The sequence below is a fragment of the Budorcas taxicolor genome, chromosome 10 (assembly GCF_023091745.1).
Source record: "Budorcas taxicolor isolate Tak-1 chromosome 10, Takin1.1, whole genome shotgun sequence".
Taxonomy (NCBI): Eukaryota; Metazoa; Chordata; class Mammalia; order Artiodactyla; family Bovidae; genus Budorcas; species Budorcas taxicolor.
Genome location: NC_068919.1, coordinates 90,641,731 through 90,661,126, shown reverse-complemented (window position 1 = coordinate 90,661,126; position 19,396 = coordinate 90,641,731). Strand labels below are relative to the sequence as shown.

At 42.8% G+C, this 19,396-nt stretch overlaps 1 protein-coding gene across 1 annotated transcript in view; it reads right to left on the bottom strand.

Moving 5' to 3' along the window:
• Positions 1–5,675: 5,675 nt before the first annotated feature.
• The window catches only part of TSHR (thyroid stimulating hormone receptor), a 170,168-nt gene continuing 156,447 nt past the window's right edge, over positions 5,676–19,396 (bottom strand). Inside the window, exons 9-10 of the mRNA XM_052647047.1 lie at positions 8,370–8,558; positions 5,676–7,089 (exon numbers count right to left, since the gene is read on the bottom strand). Coding sequence (XP_052503007.1) covers positions 5,676–7,089; positions 8,370–8,558 — 1,603 coding nt within the window. The remainder of the gene's footprint in view (positions 7,090–8,369; positions 8,559–19,396) is intronic.

Below are 19,396 nucleotides of genomic sequence, written 5' to 3'. Positions count from 1 at the left end.
GTCAAGAGCCATTGAAAAGGAAATTATGTCATATCTGAAGTACTATGTCAAGTAAGTTTTCAGATGGGAGATATGGGTAATGTTAGAAAATGACTCTTCTGCAAATGTAAACATTTTCCAAAGGTTTTATTCAACTTAAAATTTGATGACAGTATCAGCAAATTGTTAAAACTGGTCCAGATAATACACTTAAGAAGTTAAGTACCTAAATGGCAACCCACTCCAATATTCTTGCCTGGAAAATCCAGTGGGTGGATGAGCCTGGTGGGCTACAGTCCATGGGGTCACACAGAGTCAGGCATGACTGAGCAACTAATATTTTCTCTTTCACCTAAAAGCAGTTGTAAGTGTTATAAAACTGCTGAGTTAGATATAAAACTAGTCAACATCCAATGGGTCCACAAATCATGCAGAAGTTGGTTGAGTCTCTGTCAGATAAAGATCATCTAGACAAGTTAACCTCTGTCCTTATCAAGTTGCAAATTGCCTTAACAATAGGAAGTCAAGCCCAGCAGTGTACTGGAAACACACCAAAAAAAAAAGTTATCTTTTTGCTTAATTCCAAGTTTTGAATAATTTATCTGACGTAAGTAACCTTCCAAGTACTTGCTATATAAACATGTCATTATTTTGCCCTTACACTTGGATGAAAATTTGACTGGGTATAGATTCCTGGATTTAAAACACTTTTTCCCAAGGCATTGAAAACATTGCATCATGTCCTCCAATATACAATGTTGTTAACTTGAATTAAACGTCACTCTGATTGGAGAAGGAAATGGTAACCCACTCCAGTATTCTTGCCTGGAGAATCCCTGGGACAGAGGAGCCTGGTGGGCTGCTGTCTATGGGGTCACAGAGAGTCAGACACAACTAAAGTGACTTAGCAGCAGCAGAAACTACTTGTTAATTCTTTTTATAATACCTGACTTTTTTTTTTCTTTCTCTTTCTTCATTCACTCTCCTACATTTTAGATCCCTCTTTTACTTTTGGTGTTCTGATACTTTATATGGACTGTTCCACATGAGTCTTTTTCATCCATCCCCTTAGTACTAAGGAGACACTGTCAATCTGCTGAGGAAGTTTTCTTCTTCTGTGGCACTGGTTATTATTACATTTTCTATATTTTCTCTAAAACTATTATATTTATGTTGGACTTTGAGGCTGATCTTCTATATCTTTCAACTTTTGTCAGCTATTTCATATCTTTATTTATTTGTTGAACATTCTAGAGTTCTACTTTAGCTCCTAGTCATTCTGTTAAAGCTCTTGCTTCAGCAGTCCCATTCTAAGTTTGCCAAAACTTCTTCTTGCTTTTGGTTAGTAAATTTATCTGATATTGTTAATTAGAAATTTAAAAATAATACTGTGTTTCTGAACAGATTTTTCTGGAGAAATGTTCTGTTTGTTCAGTTTGGTCTTTGTGTGTGTGTGTGTGCTATTGATATGCACTTCATTTTTCTCAAATATCTGGTAATTATTGTGGTTCATTTTTAATTTTTGATTAAAGAATGAGGATGGTTCATGTCAGCAAATGATGTAGATCTCTCTCCACCTTTCCCTGGCTGGGCACTGATATTGATGCCTTTGCATCAATGACCAGGCTTCATTTAACAATGTGAGGGAGGAAGTGGGCAAGTGAGTTCAGTTCTCTGCTTCCTGCCCCCTGCCCCAGACCAGAAACTTAGCCCTGTCTACACTGAACATCCACTTTCTTTCCAATCAGTTTCTTGATTTCAACCTGGGCGGAACCCTGAATGTGTCAGTTGTTCTAACTAAATGGAATGAGAGGGGATGGGAGGGGCAAGGTGAGATGGACTTGCAATTAATCAGGTAAGTCGCCTCTTAGTCCTGTGACTTCCACACTCGGGGGTCTCTTGGGACTCTGCAGGGAAGTCCATCCTTCCACTGCTCAAGCCTTATCCTGTGAATGAGTTCTAGGCTGTGACCTTCTGCACCCTAAGTCATCCACCAACTCAAGGCCAGAAATTTTCCATCTTTCGGAAAGTGATCAAAGACTTGGGTGTGTTGTTGGTACCATTTCTCCTGTTCACAGTATAGTTTAGGTTTGATCTCATTTTATATTTTCTCACTATCATTTCAGTGAAATTTGGAAAAGGAAGGTTGATAGATCCCAGGACTTGTTCACCACTTTGAGTTGGAACTTTCTATCTTTTGAAACAATGCATTGCTAGCAAGTTTTTCCTGTCTATTTAGGTATTTAGAATGAATGAGAATCACTCCACTGTGTGATAATTTTTTCTTCAAAGACTTCAAACAGGATTATTTTTTCCCACACAGTTATTGTTTTTAATTCTAATGATTCCAGTTTTATCTTCTTGCCCTCACTTTTACTATATTGCCGCTATCAGGTTACTGCCTTGTAATAGACTCTTCTTCTAATCAGCTGCTTCTGATATATAGCAGATTATCCATTGAGCAAAAGTCAAACTTTGAGAGATTTTTGAGAAACTACTTTGAGCAACGTGTACAAATCTCAGGGCATGAATTTTGTGACATCTGTGTGACTGACCTGAGGCTATTTGTCTTTATGACTTGGTTCCACATTTAGATAGCTGAAATCTTTAGGTAGTTACCAGGTTAAATTAACTCTGACCAGGTCTTGTATTAATAGATGTATTATCTTCATTAAGGGCTACCTTGGTGGCTTAGATGGTAAAGAATCTGCCTGCAATGTGGGAGACCCAGGTTTGATTTCTGGGTCAGAAAGATCCCCTGGAGAAGGGAATGGCAACCTACTGCAGTATTCTTGCCTGGAGAATCCCATGGACAGAGCGGCCTGGTGGGCCACAGTTCATGGGGTCCCAAAGAGTCAAACATGACTGAGTGTCTAACACATACCATCTTCATTGCCAACTGAAAGTCGCTCAGTTGTGGCTGACTCTTTGCAACCCCATGGATTGTAGCCTGCCAGGCTCCTCTGTCCATGGAATTCTCCAGACCAGAATACTGGAGTGGGTAGTCATTCCCCACTTCAGGGGATCTTCCCAACCCAGGAATCGAACCCAGGTCTCCCGCATTGCAGGCAGATTCTTTACCAGCTGAGCCACAGAGCACTATATAAATTCCTAGTGTAAATACCAATCATTTTTTTTCTCTTAGATACATTGCCTGTCAATGAATCATAATTCATTTTACCATGAGTAAATTTTTCACATAAAGACCATTTACAACCAAGATACAATGTTATACTTAAGTTATTCGTAGTCAATAATTTTTTGAGGATTTGTTAGGTAGTTAGAATAGGAAACAAGAGTCCAAAATGGCGGTGGCTAAAAGACAAGGAAGAGAAAAGCCTGCGAAAATAGAACAAAGGAAGGTCAAAGGAAGGTCCAAGGACCAGAGTGAGGACTTCAGGTAGAACAAACAGCACTCCTGGCTAGCCCAGTTTGCATAGGGCAGGCCCGGGGGAGGGAAAAACATATAAAAAGAGGAGCCAAAGGGCTCTCTCTCTCCGCCCCCTCGTGCTGGCGCGCTCCTCCACTCTTCTCTTTGCATCTTTGGGTTGGCATGCCCTTGGGCTTCGAGGATGGATTCTCCTGCTATCTTCTAAATAAAATAGAGCAGTAACACTGATTTGTCTAAGAGCTGTAACACGGTTTGTTCAAGACCCGAGAGCTGTGATGCGCCGAGCGCTTTAATGTCCGTCGCTCCAAATCTTTGTTGTGACGAGACGAAGCTGAGGAGCATACACTCGCCTGACAGATTTATTAGCCAGTTTTTTCCAGTCTTTAGTATTAGCTCACAGATTATAAAAAGCAATACTTTAGGACTCAGCACATAGGAAGAAAATTTACTTCATGTCACAAAAGCAAACGTTAGCAACAAATCTGTAGAAGTTACTTTTCTAGGAATGTATTATTTCAGCTACTCAAGGTAAAACATTATTTATCAGAATGTGATGCTTCAAAATGTCACAGATGAAAAACACATGTCAAAGGTAACACATTTGTTTAATTTCATTAGTTAAAATTAACTTGTGAATAAGTCATGACTTTCGGTGTGTATATCATTTCTACTGAAACGTGTAATCTACATCTCAGTGATAATCAGGAATGTGTATGGCTATTGAGAGATTCCAGCTGAGTCGGGGTCACCATCTCTGGGGATTGATTGGGCCCACCAATCCTGCTCCACAGACTTAACAAAAGATTTTAATTCATGCTGTGATTTTAATCCATAGTGTGGTTCATGAGCACTGAGAAGCAGATGCTGTCTCTGCTTAGAATGAAATTAAGGGGCTGTCTTGACAGATAACCTGGAGAATACATCTGTGATAAAAACCCTATCCATATTAAGTAAGGGAGCACTGTTGGGGAATATAGATTTTAATGTCCAGTGGTCAACAAGATTGGAAAAAGCTGACAGTTTCAGAGAGAAGAAACCTCTCTTGATTGTTTTAGTGTTGTATCATATTTCTTTACTTAGCCAATCCCCAAAGACAAGTTAAATGTTTCAAGTGAATTTTCACAGTGAAGTAGTAACTAACCAGCATTTGCAAAAACCACCTTTTATGTTATTTATTTATCATACTGTGTGTATCCATCTGCTTTTGGCCTGATAATGATAGCTGTGTAGGTCTAGGAATCAGATGAGTGGTTCAGAGCCAGCTTGATATGTTGGTCATTCACTAGAATTTCTGGTTCAGATCATAAGCAAAAAATGAAACAAAGAAAACATTTCCTGGGTCGCATGTCTAGGCTCCAAAGAGAAGGAGATGGCAGCACTGAAAGATGGGAAAAACAGATTCTGCTCCCTTATTGTTTTTCTCTCTCTTCTTCATGGCAACCTATGTTTTGAGGGGGAGGGTTATCCATGGAATTTTAAAACTGGAAGAGGCCATCAAGCTCCTTCATTTCTACAGACTGCAGAGGCCCAGTAACTTGGCCAAGGTCCAACAATAAACAGATGTCCAGCCTGCTTTATTAATAAGCCAGTGATCGAGAATGCCCAGCTCATAATTCCCACTTGCCATTTAGAAATACTTTCTAGAGTGCATGTTTTTAATGCCAGAAGACTGGCCAAGAAGAGCACTTCTTAGTTTGCTCAGCCACAACAGCTGAAATCTTGCCAGTTTTCCCAGGCAACAGTTGGTTCCTGTCAGGTAGATTTTTGTGAAGAGATGATTACGTTTCAGAGTCAGAAAAAAAAACAAAGCCGTCTCCTCCCCTTCATGTGTCAGAACGGCTGTTCCTTGTATGATGTCCTCTTGGACATTTCAGTTTCGTGGAAATCAAACTCTCTTGGGTTGTATCACTGAACGTGAAATTGAACTGAACCTACACAGAATCAGTTTTATCTTGTGGTCACCAACCAAATTAATAACATTTGCCATTTGCTAAATCTTTAGTATGAAATGCTATATAAAAGTGAGAAAGCACAATGTCAACATGGCTCAGTTGATATGTATTAGGCATTTTACACAGTGACATCACTGCACTTAACATCCAGTAAATCTTCCAGAAAGTATAGATTACTGTGTTACCACCTGGAATTCAGACGCGCCAGTTGCCTCTCTTCCTTCTTGGAGGCAATGATTAGGTTACTGCTAGTCCCTCTCCAGACATGAACATTATCTACAGATTAGATCAGCCACATGTTGTGTCGATGGTTGGAATGATGCTCAAAAAACCAGCCTAAGTCCTTGTACCACTTACAAAACTGTTTGCTTATACTCTTTTGAGGTTTGGTCCTGCTGCTTTGGGGTTAGATGAGAGTTTTCAAGCAGTTCATAGTCATCCTGCACATTGGGGAGACTCTGCCTCACATCTGGGGAAACGTTTTGGACCCGAATACCGGTGCTGTTCTTTGGAGAAACTCTCTGACCCCGGTATGCCTGAGCCTGGCGTTTACAGATGCCAAACTTGCTGAGCAGCATAAACACATCCCTCTGGAAGGCTTTGGTGAAAATGGCATAGAGGAATGGATTGGCACAAGAGTTAAGTGGGTAGAAGAGGACCAGCAAGATTTTGGAATTGGTAACGGTGATGAGAGGCTTGTTCATAAGGGCTGACAGAGCATAGAAAGAGATTGGGGCCATGCACATGAAGTCAGTGAAGATCAACACAGCCATCCTTTTGGCAATTCTGGTATCTTTGTCGCCCGGGTTGTAGTGGGGATTTCGGACTGTGATGTAGATCTTCACGTAACAGGCACAGACGATGATAAAGGCAATGATGTTGAGTAACAGCACAAGGATAATGTACGCCAGGGCAAGAGGAGTCTCGGTGTCCATGGGCAGGCAGATGCTGACCTTGGCATAGCTGCTTATTCCCACCAAAGGGAGAAGGGCAAGCAGGAAGCAGCAGACCCAGCCCCCCAGCATGATGACGTAGGCGTGCCAGAGGCGGATCTTGCGGTCCAGGTGCATGGCAAAGGTGATGGCGTACCAGCGCTCCAAGGTGATGACCGTCAGCGTGTACACGGACAACTCGCTGGCAAAGACAGTGAAGAAGCCAGCTGTGTTGCAGCCAGGGCCTGTCTGCCAGTCGATGGCATGGTTGTAGTACTCGGACTGAGTGTAGAGGTCTACGGAGGCGATGAGGAGCAGATACAACCCCATGCAGAAGTCTGCAAAGGCCAGGTTGCACATGAGGAAGCGTGGGACGGTCAGCTTGTAGTGGCTCGTGAGGAGGATGACCAGGACGAAGATGTTGCCCAGGAGAGCCAGCAGACTCACAAACCACACCACAATTCTCAGGAACTTGTAGCCCATGATGTCCTCACAGGGGTTGAACTCATCCGACTTGGGGGTACACACCATCTCCTCACTCCCCCCGCACACGGTATAGTCGTAATGGCTGTCAAAGGCCTGCAGGGTCTCCTCCTGGGGGTTTTTGAGCTCTTGGCCAAAACCGATGATCTCATCTTCTTGATCCTCAAAGAAGACATAGTAATGAGAGTTGCTGTGGGTATCTTGGAACTTGGAGTTCTCCTTGTACCCAGCACTGCCATCACCCAGATCCTCTTCATATTCCTGGTAGAAGGGACCATTCAAAGCACTCGCGGATTTTCTCTGACGCAGGCCCCAAATACTGCTCTCATTACACATTAAAGACTGAAGGATTCTGCAAGGCAGTGGATAGAAAGTCATCACTTGTTGGAAACCCACTAAAGGTCCCCACCACACTTAGCAAAATGTGCAGACTGTGTGGTGTGATACACAGGATTCTACAGGATCTGGTCAGGCCTGTCTGTCCTGCACCATTTCCTGTTACTGCCCCTCCCCAAGTATGACCCACTGACATGCTGTCCTTATTGCTCTTCTGCAACCAGTTCAAGAACAGCAGTGATTTAAAAAAAAAAAATCATGGATACTAGAGCCAGTCTGCCTAGGTTAGGACCTGATTCTACTAATTCCTGGTTATTTCACCTTGGGAAGGTCTGTGAGTATTGGTTTATTAATGTATAGAACGGGAGAGTGAGAGTATTTTATTTTGGGTTCTTACAGAAATAGATGAATGTATCATTTTAAAGTTCTTAAGGTAGCACCTGGAACGTTATTAGTGCCAGGTAGATGTGCGTGTGAGGGTGTGTGGGCTCAGCTGTGGCTGACTCTGCTGGTTGCTGTTAGTATTATCATTCCTACTCAGAGCTTCAGAATTCCACATTCCCTTTGCCTGAAAAACTCCTGGCTGCCTCTACTCAGTGTTCAGTTTTAAACTCAAATTGTCTTTCCTCAGAAGAGCCTTTCTTCCTCTTCTTTAATACACTGTCTGACCCTTGTGTTCGTTTCCCTCATAGCACTATCTGAGATCTTCTTACTTGTTTGCCTGTTTCTTTTCTGACTTCCATATTAGAATGTAAACAAAATGCAAGAAGGCTCTGGTCTGTCCTATTCATTGCTGTGGGTAGGACAGTGCCGGGCACACAACAGGTGCTCAATAAATGTTTACTGAACAGATGAATACAGGGACACTACTGTGCAGGCATGCTTACAGAAGTAAGCTTTAGTGTTTCACTAGCCCACCAGATTGATCCCAAAGAGATTCTTTAGATGGCTTCAGCTGCTGAGCAGATTCGTCTATGGAGTGGTGTTTGAAATCTGCAGCGGACTGCCTATATTACCTTGTTTGGAGGTTCATGGGAAATAATTCCTGTCTCTCTTGCATCACTGCCTAAAACCTCCCCTCCTCTGCTTTGATCCAGAGATACAAGCCTTATTTCTTATCTACAGACACGTTTGGTCTGCAGAGTCATTGTGTCCCATGGACTTCATGTTTCTCATGGATGCTTCCAAATTCTTCTCCGCCTGTTTTGCAAACAACATAACTTCTTCCTTATACCCAGATATTAATTCAACTTCCACCAAAACCTTTTGTTACTTAATCCAGACACTGCCACTTACCCTCTGATATTCTTCTGATTCTTAAAAGCACAGCAGTGGCTCGGATAAGAAAGGTCAGCCCGTGTGAGGTGAAGGAAACTCAAGGAAAGAGGAAGTTTCTTTAGAGTCCAAGTGTTTCTTGCTATCAATTCCTTCAGGTGTTCCAGGCCTTTGGATGGTAGGGCAGTGACACTGGTATAAGAAATGTCCCTGAGAGGGAGACAACAGTGATCAGAGGGTGAGCAGCCAGGACCTTTTAGAATTCAGACAGGCTTGAGATTCATGGGGAGATGACATGATGCCTTCTACTGAACATGCCCTCTGAGATATTACACATAGCCACTGGTCTAAGGAAGGATAATATACTCGTAAGTTGATATACTACAAGGGACTCCCCTTTTAAAAAAAACTTTTAGATTGGATTATAAGTGCTTTACAATGCTGTTTTAGCTTCTGCTTTACAACAAGGTGAATCAGCTATATGTATCCATAAACATATATCCCCTCCTTCTTTAGCTTCCCTCCCAGCCACCCCATCCCCACCCCACGCCATCCCCACCCCACCCCTCTAGGTCATCACGGAGCACCAGGCTGAGTTCCCTGTGCTATATGGCAGCTTCCCACTAGCTAGCTGTTTTACGCATGGTAGTGTAGATCAGTTCAGTTCAGTTCAGTCACTCAGTGTTGTCCGACTCTTTGTGACCCCATGAACTGCAGCACGCCAGGCCTCCCTGTCCATCACCAACTCCTGGAGCTTACCCACACTCCCGTCCATCGAGTCGGTAATGCCATCCAACCATCTCATCAATCTCTGTCGTCCCTTTTTCCTCCTGCCTTCAATCTTTCCCAGCATCAGGGTCTTTTTAAATGAGTCAGTTCTTCGCATCAGGTGGCCAAAGTATTGAAGCTTCAGCTTCAGTCCTTTCAATAAATATTCAGGACTGATTTCCTTTAGGATGGACTAGTTGGATCTCCTTGCAGTCCGAGGGACTCTCAAGAGTCTTCAACACCACAGTTCAAAATCATCAATTCTTTGGCACTCAGCTTTTTTTATAGTCCAACTCTCATGTCTATACAAGACTACTGGAAAACCCATAGCCTTAACTAGCCAGACCTCTGTTGGGAAAGTAACGTATATGTGTATATGTGTGCATATGTTTCTGTGCTACTCCTGAGTTCATTCCACTCTCTCCCACCCCCGCTGTGTCCACAAGTCTGTTCTCTACATCCACATCTTTATTCCTGGGACTCTAATTTTTATTGCTTAGAACTCCAGTATCAATAAAAATAATAAATAGTACATCAGACATTTTGTTTTGCCCATTGCAACACACACAAACTCTTGGAATCAGAGACAGATGTCAATTTTACTCTGGAATACTACACCATATAACTACTAAAGGGTCTCAAGAGGCAAGAGAATAAATCTGAACAGGCTCAAAGGGCCTGTTGCTCCCAGTCTCTGTGGGGACTAGGGTTTGGGGACTGGTAAATTACTTGTTGATCTGGATCAAAACCAGTATCATGAAAATCTTCTCCTAATGATACAGAGCTTAGGAGTCATAACCAGTTACATGGTAAATTCATGACAGGACAATCTCACCATTCTTTACAAGGTTCTAAATGTATTCCTGGAAAGAAAACTCTAGTGTTTATATTAACAATCTGAAATGAGACTCAGTAGTAGTAGTGTTAGTCGCTCAGTTGTGTCCGACTCTTTGCAACCCCACAAACTGTACCCCGCCAGGCTTCTCTGTCCATGGGATTCTGCAGGCAAGAATACTGGAGTGGGTTGCCATTCCCCTCTCCAGAGGATCTTCCTGACCCAGGGATCAAACCCTGGTCTCCTACATTGCAGACAGTTTCTTTACCATATGAGCCACAGGGAAGATACAGGGAAGATCTACTGTTTATATTAACAATCTGAAATGAGATTCAAGGTACTTCCAAAAGCAATGGGGGAGATCGTGAAGCTCAGAGAGTGTAGACATTAGCGTTAGTTACTAAGGTAGCATTAATTCATGGCTTTTAGACATTTTCTGCTCTTTTCTCTGTTCAAGAGTCTAGCTTATGTATCTTGCTCCATCATTTTTACTTGCATTGAATAATGGCTTGAATAAACCACAAATATTTAACCTAATGCCTCTCTTATTTTATATTTTATCAATGTTCATTAAATATTCTTTTCTCATTTTTATATGTCATATAATTAGCACAGAATATTAAACTGATTAGCAAATGAATTCCAATATCTACAGCTTCTTCCTCCACATCACTGTAACTGAACTTTGCTGGGATTTACATTCTCAAGGTTCAAGGCTGCTGGAACTTGCTGGAAATTGCTAAGTCATATCTGACTCTTTGTGACCATGGACTGTGGCATGCCAGGCTTCGTTGTCCTTCATGTCTCCAGGAGTTTGCTCAAACTCATGTCCATTGAATTGGTGATGCTATTCAACCACCTCATCCTCTGTCACCCCCTTCTTCCTGCCTTCAATCTTTCCCAGCATCGGGGCCTTTTCCAGTGAGTTGGCTCTTCACATCAGGTGGCCAAAATACTGGCACTTCAGCTTCAGCAACAGTCCTTACAATAAATATTCAGGGTTGATTTCCTTTAGGAATGATTGGTTTGACCTCTTCTGTCTGAGGGACTCTCAAGAGTCTTCTGCAGCACTACAATTTGAAAGCGTAAATTCTCCAGCGCTCACCCTTCTCCATGGTGCTATTTCTCTTCTCTCCCCCGGTAGCATGTTGGATGTCTTCAACCTGGGGGGCTCATCTTCTGGTGTCATATCTTTTTTGCCTTTTCATACTGTTCATGGGGTTCTCGAGGCAAGAATATTGAAGTGATTTGTCATTCCCTCCTCGAGGAGGGACCACGTTTTGTCAGAACTCTCCACCATGACATGTCTGTCTTGGGTGACCCTGCAAGGCATGGCTCATAATTTCATTGAGCTATGCAAGCCTCTTTGCCACCAGAGAGCTGTGATCCATGAAGGGAAGGACTTGCCACCTGAGTTTTATTAACATGAGGTTTTCATGTTAACTCTATTCACTGTGGAACTGTGATTCTTGGGGGAGGATATCATGTTTACCATTTTGTTTTATATTTAATTTAAAATTTCCGTATTTCTGGGACTTCCCTGATGGTCCAGTGGTTAAGAATCCACCTTGCAATGCAGGGCACACAGGTTCAATCCCTTGTCGGGAAACAGATCCCACATGGGATGGGGCAACTAAGCCCTCGCATTGCAACTTCTGAGCCCATGCGCTCCAGAGCCGTGCCCCACAACTAGGGAGTCTGTGCACCACAACAGAAGTTCCTCATGATGCAGCGAAAAGCCCATGTGCCACCACTAAGACCTGGCACAGCTAAATAAATATTTTTAAAAATTTAAAAATCCATATTTTGCCATTTCCCAAACTTCCCTGGGGGGGTAATAATTGCTCTTTGTGTTTGTTGCTTTATGATCTCCAGGTAATTTTTAACATTAAGCAAGTGCCTTTGGAAAACAGGCATATATGAATAACTTCCTAGCTAGTGAAAGAGTTGAGGAATGAAGCACAGCTGTGAGGTAAATGCTGTTGGACTTTGCTCTCCTGCCTGTCCTTTTGATGCATACCTTTCTCTTTTAACCATGCTGTCTTTGTGGTGTGGCCACCTTTCTGCCTCCAGTTTTTTGGAAGCCACTTATGTGTCTCTTTTCTGGCAGTGAAACAAGAGAGCATCTCTTGGCTCCCTTTCTCTGCTTTGCTGTCTGTTGGATACACTGGTTGTGAGTGTTCATCTGAAGGTGTTTATCCTTCCAAGGAATGTGTCTGCATTTTTAAAGATATTTCTTGAGAAACCACTTTAATAACCATTCCAGTTACTGCATGACAAAAATACCCCCAAACTAAGTGGTATCAAACCATTTTGTGTTATAAGCATAGCTTTTATGGGCCAGGATTTAGAACAGGGCATGGAAGGGATGGTTTGTGTCTGTTCCTGCTGTCTGGGGCTCAGCTGGGCAGACTCGGTGGTTAGGGCGGCTCAGTGGCTGGGGGCTCAATCAGACTGCTTCACTTGCATGTTCTGGTGTCAGGGCTGAGACGGCTCAACCCTGCATTCAGCTGAGATTGCAGATGTGGCTTCTCACAAAATGGTGGCTTACTTATGAGAGAGATCATCTGGAGAGAGGACATTCCAGGAGAATCGGTAGATTCAAGGGCAGGAGATTCTGAACCTCATGGGCCGACCTGCCAACCCAGGGGAGGCATCCTCCTCCATTATTTCACTCCTTCTCAGTGGGAAGAGCATCCAAGAATTTGGTGCCTTATTTTAAAACTGCCATAGTTGTCTCCCTGTAGGCTTCCCTGGTGGCTCAGAGAGTAAAGAATCTGCCTGCAGTGTGAGAGACCTGATTTCCATCCCTGGGTCAGGAAGATCCCCTGGAGAAGGGAATGGATATCCACTCCAGTACTCTTGCCTGGAAAATCCCATGGACAGGGGGGCCTGGCCAGCTACAGTCCATGGGGTCACAAAGAGTTGGACACAACTGAGCGGTTAACACTTTCACTTAGTTGTTTCGGCAGTGAGGATATCAGTGGCGCAGGTATTTGCTGAAAAGAGGCAGCTCACCACTCTGCAAATCAGTTTGTGGTCCAGGCAGCAGACAAAGAAATGAGACATCCCTTTGTGTCCAGAGATCCAGCTGATTGAGGGTGGAGCCAGTATGTGGGTCTAGAGTTCTTAGATTCAGTCTCCTGGGAGCTTTCCTCTACCTCTTATCTTCAGGTCTCTGGAGTCTTTGAACATAGATCTAGGAGCAATGACCCCTCCAGGAACTCATTAGGCATCTGGGAGTGAGGAATGTATTCCCTTATTTGTCTGAGTGTCTGCAGTGAGCGTGTCCCAGGCAGTGAGCGTGTCCCAGGTAGCTTCGAGTTGGGTCCTGATGGGGCTGAATTGGGAGGGTGTTTTTGAAAAATGTGTATAAACTTTGTGACGAAACATCTGTAACATAATTAGTACTTGGCATATCGTAGGTGTTTGATGTTAACACCCTCTTTGCCACAACCTGGAGTTTATTTAAGCTCATGTCAGAAGCAAGGGACCTAGGAAATACAGTTCCAGTCCAGATCTTGACTTATATATTCAACAACTCATTTGACATTTCCACTTGGGTTTTTCACAGGCATCTCCAACAGAACAGATCGATCCTGAACTTAGCTTCAGATACCCCATCCCCATGCCAACCTGCTGCTCCTCTGTTTAAACTGGCAGAAACCAGGGATCTGAACTCCAGAAAAGCTGGAATCCATGTATCTGCATCTCTCATGGGAGCTCTCTGGTTCAAGCTAATAGCATCTCTTGCTCCTATAGTGGTCTTCTCAGTTACTTGCCTCCAATTCACTCTCCGCACAGCAGCCAGGGTAGTTGTCAAATATGAGTGAAGCAAGATCATGCTCCTGCTCAAAACCTTGCAGTGACTTCCTAACATACCATGAATCACATCTACCCTTCCTCCCATGCTTGCCAGCGCCCTGCAGATCCACGGCCTTTCTCTCCTCTTCAACCTCGTCTCAAGGCCAAAGTCATTTGCAGCCCAAACTAGATCCACTTAATACTAGGATCGATCTGGAGCCATCTCCCTCCCCATGGGCAGGAGCCACTCGACGTCTCTCTAAGCATCCATTAAGCCCGCTGCTCCGAGAGTGCCCTGAGATGCTGTGCTCTCCTGATGCAAGCCACTTCACACCTGCTCCTTCAGCCCTTCCAGAGTTAAGCAAGGGGAACAACTGTGGCCCCTCACCATTTGAGAAACAGTTTCAGCTCCCCTGCAGATATCTAGAGATCGCAGGGAGGAAGGGAGGAGCCCCTTACACTTCTCAATGGATGCAGCATCGCCTCTCCTCTGAAGACGATGGAATGATTCTTCCCTTTAAGCCTACTGGCATTTCTTTATTTCCTGCCTACCAACTACCATCTTCCAGGGCTTGCATCCTTGTGGATTCTCTCTTGTCCTTGCTCAATATTCATGCCACATACATAAGCTATCATGTATATACATTCCTGTGAAAAAGATAGCTACTGGGGACCACTATAAAGCATAGGGAGCTCAGCTTGGTGCTCTGTGATGACCTGGAGGGGTGGGACAGTTTGAAGGCGGGAGGAGAAGGGGACGACAGAGGGTGAGATGGTTGGATGGCATCACTGACTCAGTGGACATGAGCTTGAGTAAACTCCGGGAGTTGGTGATGGACAGAGAGGCCTGGCGTGCTGCAGTCATTGGAGTCACAGAGTCAGACATGACTCAGTGACTGAACTGAACTGAACTGAGGAGGGGTGGGAGAGAGTCCACACACACATGAAAGCCTTTTTAGGCATTATGTCCAATTTACAAATTATGGCAGAAGTAGTGAAAGATGTGACTATGTAAAGTTATACACTATGTTCCATAAAATACTGCACAGTATAGCATCAAATAATTTAAAAAGGAATATAAATGGAAAAAAAAAATTCATGCCAAGAATATTTACAGTAAAATGCAATTGAGCTAGAGCCCAAATCAGATGTCAGGTCAGCTGTTTATACGTCTGCAGAGTCATGGTTCTTATCACTACCACTTTAGTTCAGATTTGAATTACATTTCAGCAGAGTTTTGCATCAACTTCCCAACTCATCTCCCAGAAAGTGTCTGCTAACCCTGCCTTCAGACTTAGGAGAGGATGTTCTTTCTAAAACGTGAATCTCATCTTGTTGCTTTCCAGCCTGAAACCCATGGCCTACAGATTGAAGTTCAAGCTTCTCTCAGTCTCTGCCCTCTCCAGTGGGAGTCTCTTCCTGAATCCATATGGCTTGGGGATCTTATTTTCATTTATTGGGGATCTTAGTTGCCCAACTGGGGATTGAACCCGCACCCTTGGAAGTGAAGAGGCAGAGTCCTGACCACTGGGCAGCCAGATAATTCTCTTTAGTATTTTTTCAAGTAATATCTTAGAGAAGTGATATATGTAAAATATTTCCTGAATCCTGTATGACTAAAAAATGACTTTTTCCCCCCACTCTAAACGAATGTGGGGGAAAGTATCAATTGATACTTTACCTGGCTATAAATTTTAGATTTCAAATCCCTTTCCTTTAGAATTCTTAAGTCTTTACTTTATTGAATTCCAGTACCCAGTGTCCCTTTTGGCTAAATACGATGCCATTCATATTTTTATTCTTTGGTCATTGACTTGTTTTTACTCTCTGATAGCTTTCATAGCCTTCTTTTCTCTCTCAGTTTTATTGAAATATAATTGACATATAACATATTAAGTTTAAAGTGTACAGCATGATTTGAGATATGTATACATTGTGAAATGATTATATGGCCTTCTCTGCCCTGGTGTGAGAGTTCATGAAAGTGTGCCTTGATACAGATATAGATATATTTTCATTTATTGTACTGGACCCTGGGGTGGAGGGGGTCCCTCCAGTTGGAGACCTGTGCTGTTCACCTGTTTGACAATATTTGGCATTGTTCCCAGGATAGCTTGTGCCTCTCATTTTCTTTGTTTCTTCCCTGGAATTCCTGGCAAGTGGAAAAGGGCTATCCTGGAACCCATAGACATTTTCTTATAATTTTCTCCTACTATTTTTATTGAATCTTTTGGTAAAATTCCTTGACTATATATATCTTCTATGTCTTCTATTGAATTTTTAAAATTAATTAATTTATAAAGTTTACAGCTTTACTGAGGTAATACTTGACCAATAAAAATAATATATATTTATGGCATACAAAGTGATGTTTTGATATGTGTATACATTGTGAAATGATTACCACAATCAAGCTAATTAACATATCCATCACCTTACATAGATGTAATTTTGTGTGTGTGGTGAGAACACTTTATATCTACTCTCGAGCAAATTTCAAATATACAATATAGTATTATTAACTATAGTCATCATGTGAAATACGAGGCTGGATGAATCACACAATAGAATCAAGATTGCAGGAGAAATGACAACAACCTCAGATATGCAGATAATACCACTCTGATGGCAGAAAATGAAGAGGAACTAAAGAGCCTCTTGATGAAAGTCAAGGAGGAGAGTGAAAAAGCTGGCTTGAAACTCAACATTCAAAAAACTAAGATCATGGCATCTGATCCCATCATTTCATGGCAAATAGAAGGGGAAAAAGTGGAAACAGTGAAAGATTTTTTTTCTTGGACTTTAAAATCACTGTGGATGGTGACTGTAGCCATGAAATTAAAAGATGCTTGCTTCTTGGAAGGAAAGCTATGACAAACCTAGACAGTATATTAAAAAGCAGAGACATCATTTTGCCAACAAAGGTCCATATAAAGGTCCAAAAAAGTAGTTGTGTAGGGATGTGAGAGTTGGACCATAAAGAAGGCTGAGCACCAAAGAATTGATGCTTTCAAATTGTGGTGCTGGACAAGACTATTGAGAGTCCCTTCGACTGCAAGGAGATCAAACTAGTCAATCCTAAAAAAACTCAACCCTGAATATTCTTTGGAAGGACTGTTGCTGAAGCAGAAGCTCCAATACTTTGGCCGCCTGATGTGAAGAGTTGACTCATTAGAAAAGACCCTGATGCTGGGAAAGATCGAAGGCAAAAGGAGGAGGGGGTGGCAGAGGATGAGATGGTGGATGGCATCTCAACTCAATGGACATGAGTTTGAGCAAACTCCAGGAGACAGTGGAGGACAGAGGATCCTTGCATGTTACAGTCCTTTGAGTCAAGAAGAGTCAGACGCAATTTAGGGAGTGAACAACAACAAGGCTGTGCCTGAGACTGTCAGAACTTAGACTCTGTAACGGAAACTTTGTACCTTTTGACCACATTTTCTTATTTTCCTATCCCCCAGCCCCTGGCAACCACCATTTTACTCTGTTGCTATGAATACGCTTTTTTAGATTCCACAGGTAAGAGATTATGTGGTATTTGTCTTTCTGTGCCTGGCTTTGAAGATTTTAATTTTAGCTTGACAAGAGCTGGGACTCTGCTGGTTCTGTTTACTGTTATAGTTTTTGCTTCCAGACTGGTGCTTAGAAGACAGAAGGCTCTGAATATATATTTGTCAAATACATTTTTAAAGTGCTTTCTTGTCTTGTCTTCCTTTTTTATAGCATGTTTGAGGAAGCACACGCAGCAGTCAGGAGCAGGGGTTTTAAACTCAGACTATCTGGATTTGCATTTTCATTTCCCCACTGACTAAACTTACTATCAGCCACTTAATTTTTTTGTCCCTCAGTTTCCTTGTCTTCTTGAGCAGTGGCTCACAGTGTGCTGTCAATAAATATTAACTATCATTATCATTGTCATTATAGGGATAAAACATCTTCTCAGATTAACCTCAGGTCACTAATTGTTGCTTTGTAAAATGTTCTTTTCTGTTCTCTGCATGCCTTTTGTTGCTCCAGGCTCGTCCCTGCTCTTGACCCCCTCCTGCACATATATTTGTTTATCTTGGTTTCCATCTTTGAGGTTAGTAGCATTCTTTGACTGGTGTTCCTTGTTGTCATATTCATGCTTAAGACTGAGGCACTGAAAATCTGATCTCAGGAGCTTGTCTACCAGTAGACTTTGCTTTAGGGCAATTTTGTAGGGAACTGGCCATTCTGCTGTTGAGCCCTAACATGCCAACATGGAGGTCTTTTTCGTTTTAGAGTTTTTCAACTTCTTCAGAAAAGGTACTTCAGATCTCCAGCTTAGAGAGGAGGTACTTGGCAGCTGGTATTTTTCATAAATAGGGTAGAGGGTTACCATTTCCAGATTGTTGTTGTTTAGTTGCTCAGTCGTGTCCGACTCATTGTGACCCCATGGACTGTAGCCCACCAGGTAAATCTGTCCATGGAATTTTCCTGGCAAGAGTACTGGAGTGGGTTGCTATTTCCTCCTCCAGGGGATTTTCCCCACCCAGGGATCAATTGGCAGGTGGATTATTTACCACTGAGCCACCTGGGAAACCCTCATTTCCAGACAGAGACGTAAAATTAGCCCTTTTGTTTTTAGCCCTATATGTCACTCTTGCTACGTCCATCACCTCTAAATCCCCCACACACACCCTTCAGAGGTGCTGCAGGGTGAGACAGTTGCCTCTGAATGTGGCTTCCTATGGGCATTTTAAACTTTGCTCTCCTTCTTCTCTGCCTTCCCCCCAGAATTCTGTAGCTCTCTAGACCACCCATCTGTCCTCATCTGTCCTCTTTGTCCTTGTGGATTTCTGTATATTAAAATTTTCTTTCCCACATTTCTTAAGGGGATCTCAAGAGGGAGAAAAAATAAAAGCTTCAGTTCAGTACATTATCACTGACTTTTAATCACTCTCCCATTTCACATGTAGAAATGAATAGGAGGTGAGAATGAACACATGTTGAGTGCTGAGCCACACTGGACAACCTCCAAATCTGGAGTTGATGGGGAAAGAGCCTTAGGCTGCAGAAATCCTCTAACTTACCAAGGCAGGGATCATTTTATTTGAAGCTGTATCTCTTCCCATTTGCCTACATTTTTATTTGACCACTTTGAACCCAGAATTTCCTAGCGGTGTACCTTTTCTCAAATAAACCCCTTCAGGGTGCAGTTAAAATTTATAAGTGTTGGTACTGGAGTGAGAAGGATATGGAGAGTAGCTATCAGCTGGCAAGGGACCTGAATTCCTTTGCAAACGCAGCCATGCGGAGTGAAGTCTACAATCTGGAGGGCCTTGCTCTCCCTTGTCTGACTCTGGCACTTTTCACAAAGAGCTCATCGAGTGAGGGGCACTGAGCTTCAAGAGAATTTGTCTCTAGCCAGTATTTACTCACAAACAGCATGCAGCTAAGCCCAGCCTGGCAGACAGTTTGAAGTCTTAATTGCCTAGGTCATGGGAACCTTCTCAAGTTAAGTGTCTAATGAAAGTAACAGGACCTGAGTTTGGAGGGAATGAATCCTGCAGGGTTATGTCCTGGGCAAGAATATCACCAAATGTTAATGATGCCAGGGGGGGAAAAAAGGCAACTGATATTTGATGTCACAGCAAGAACAAATTGCTTCTCATTAGCA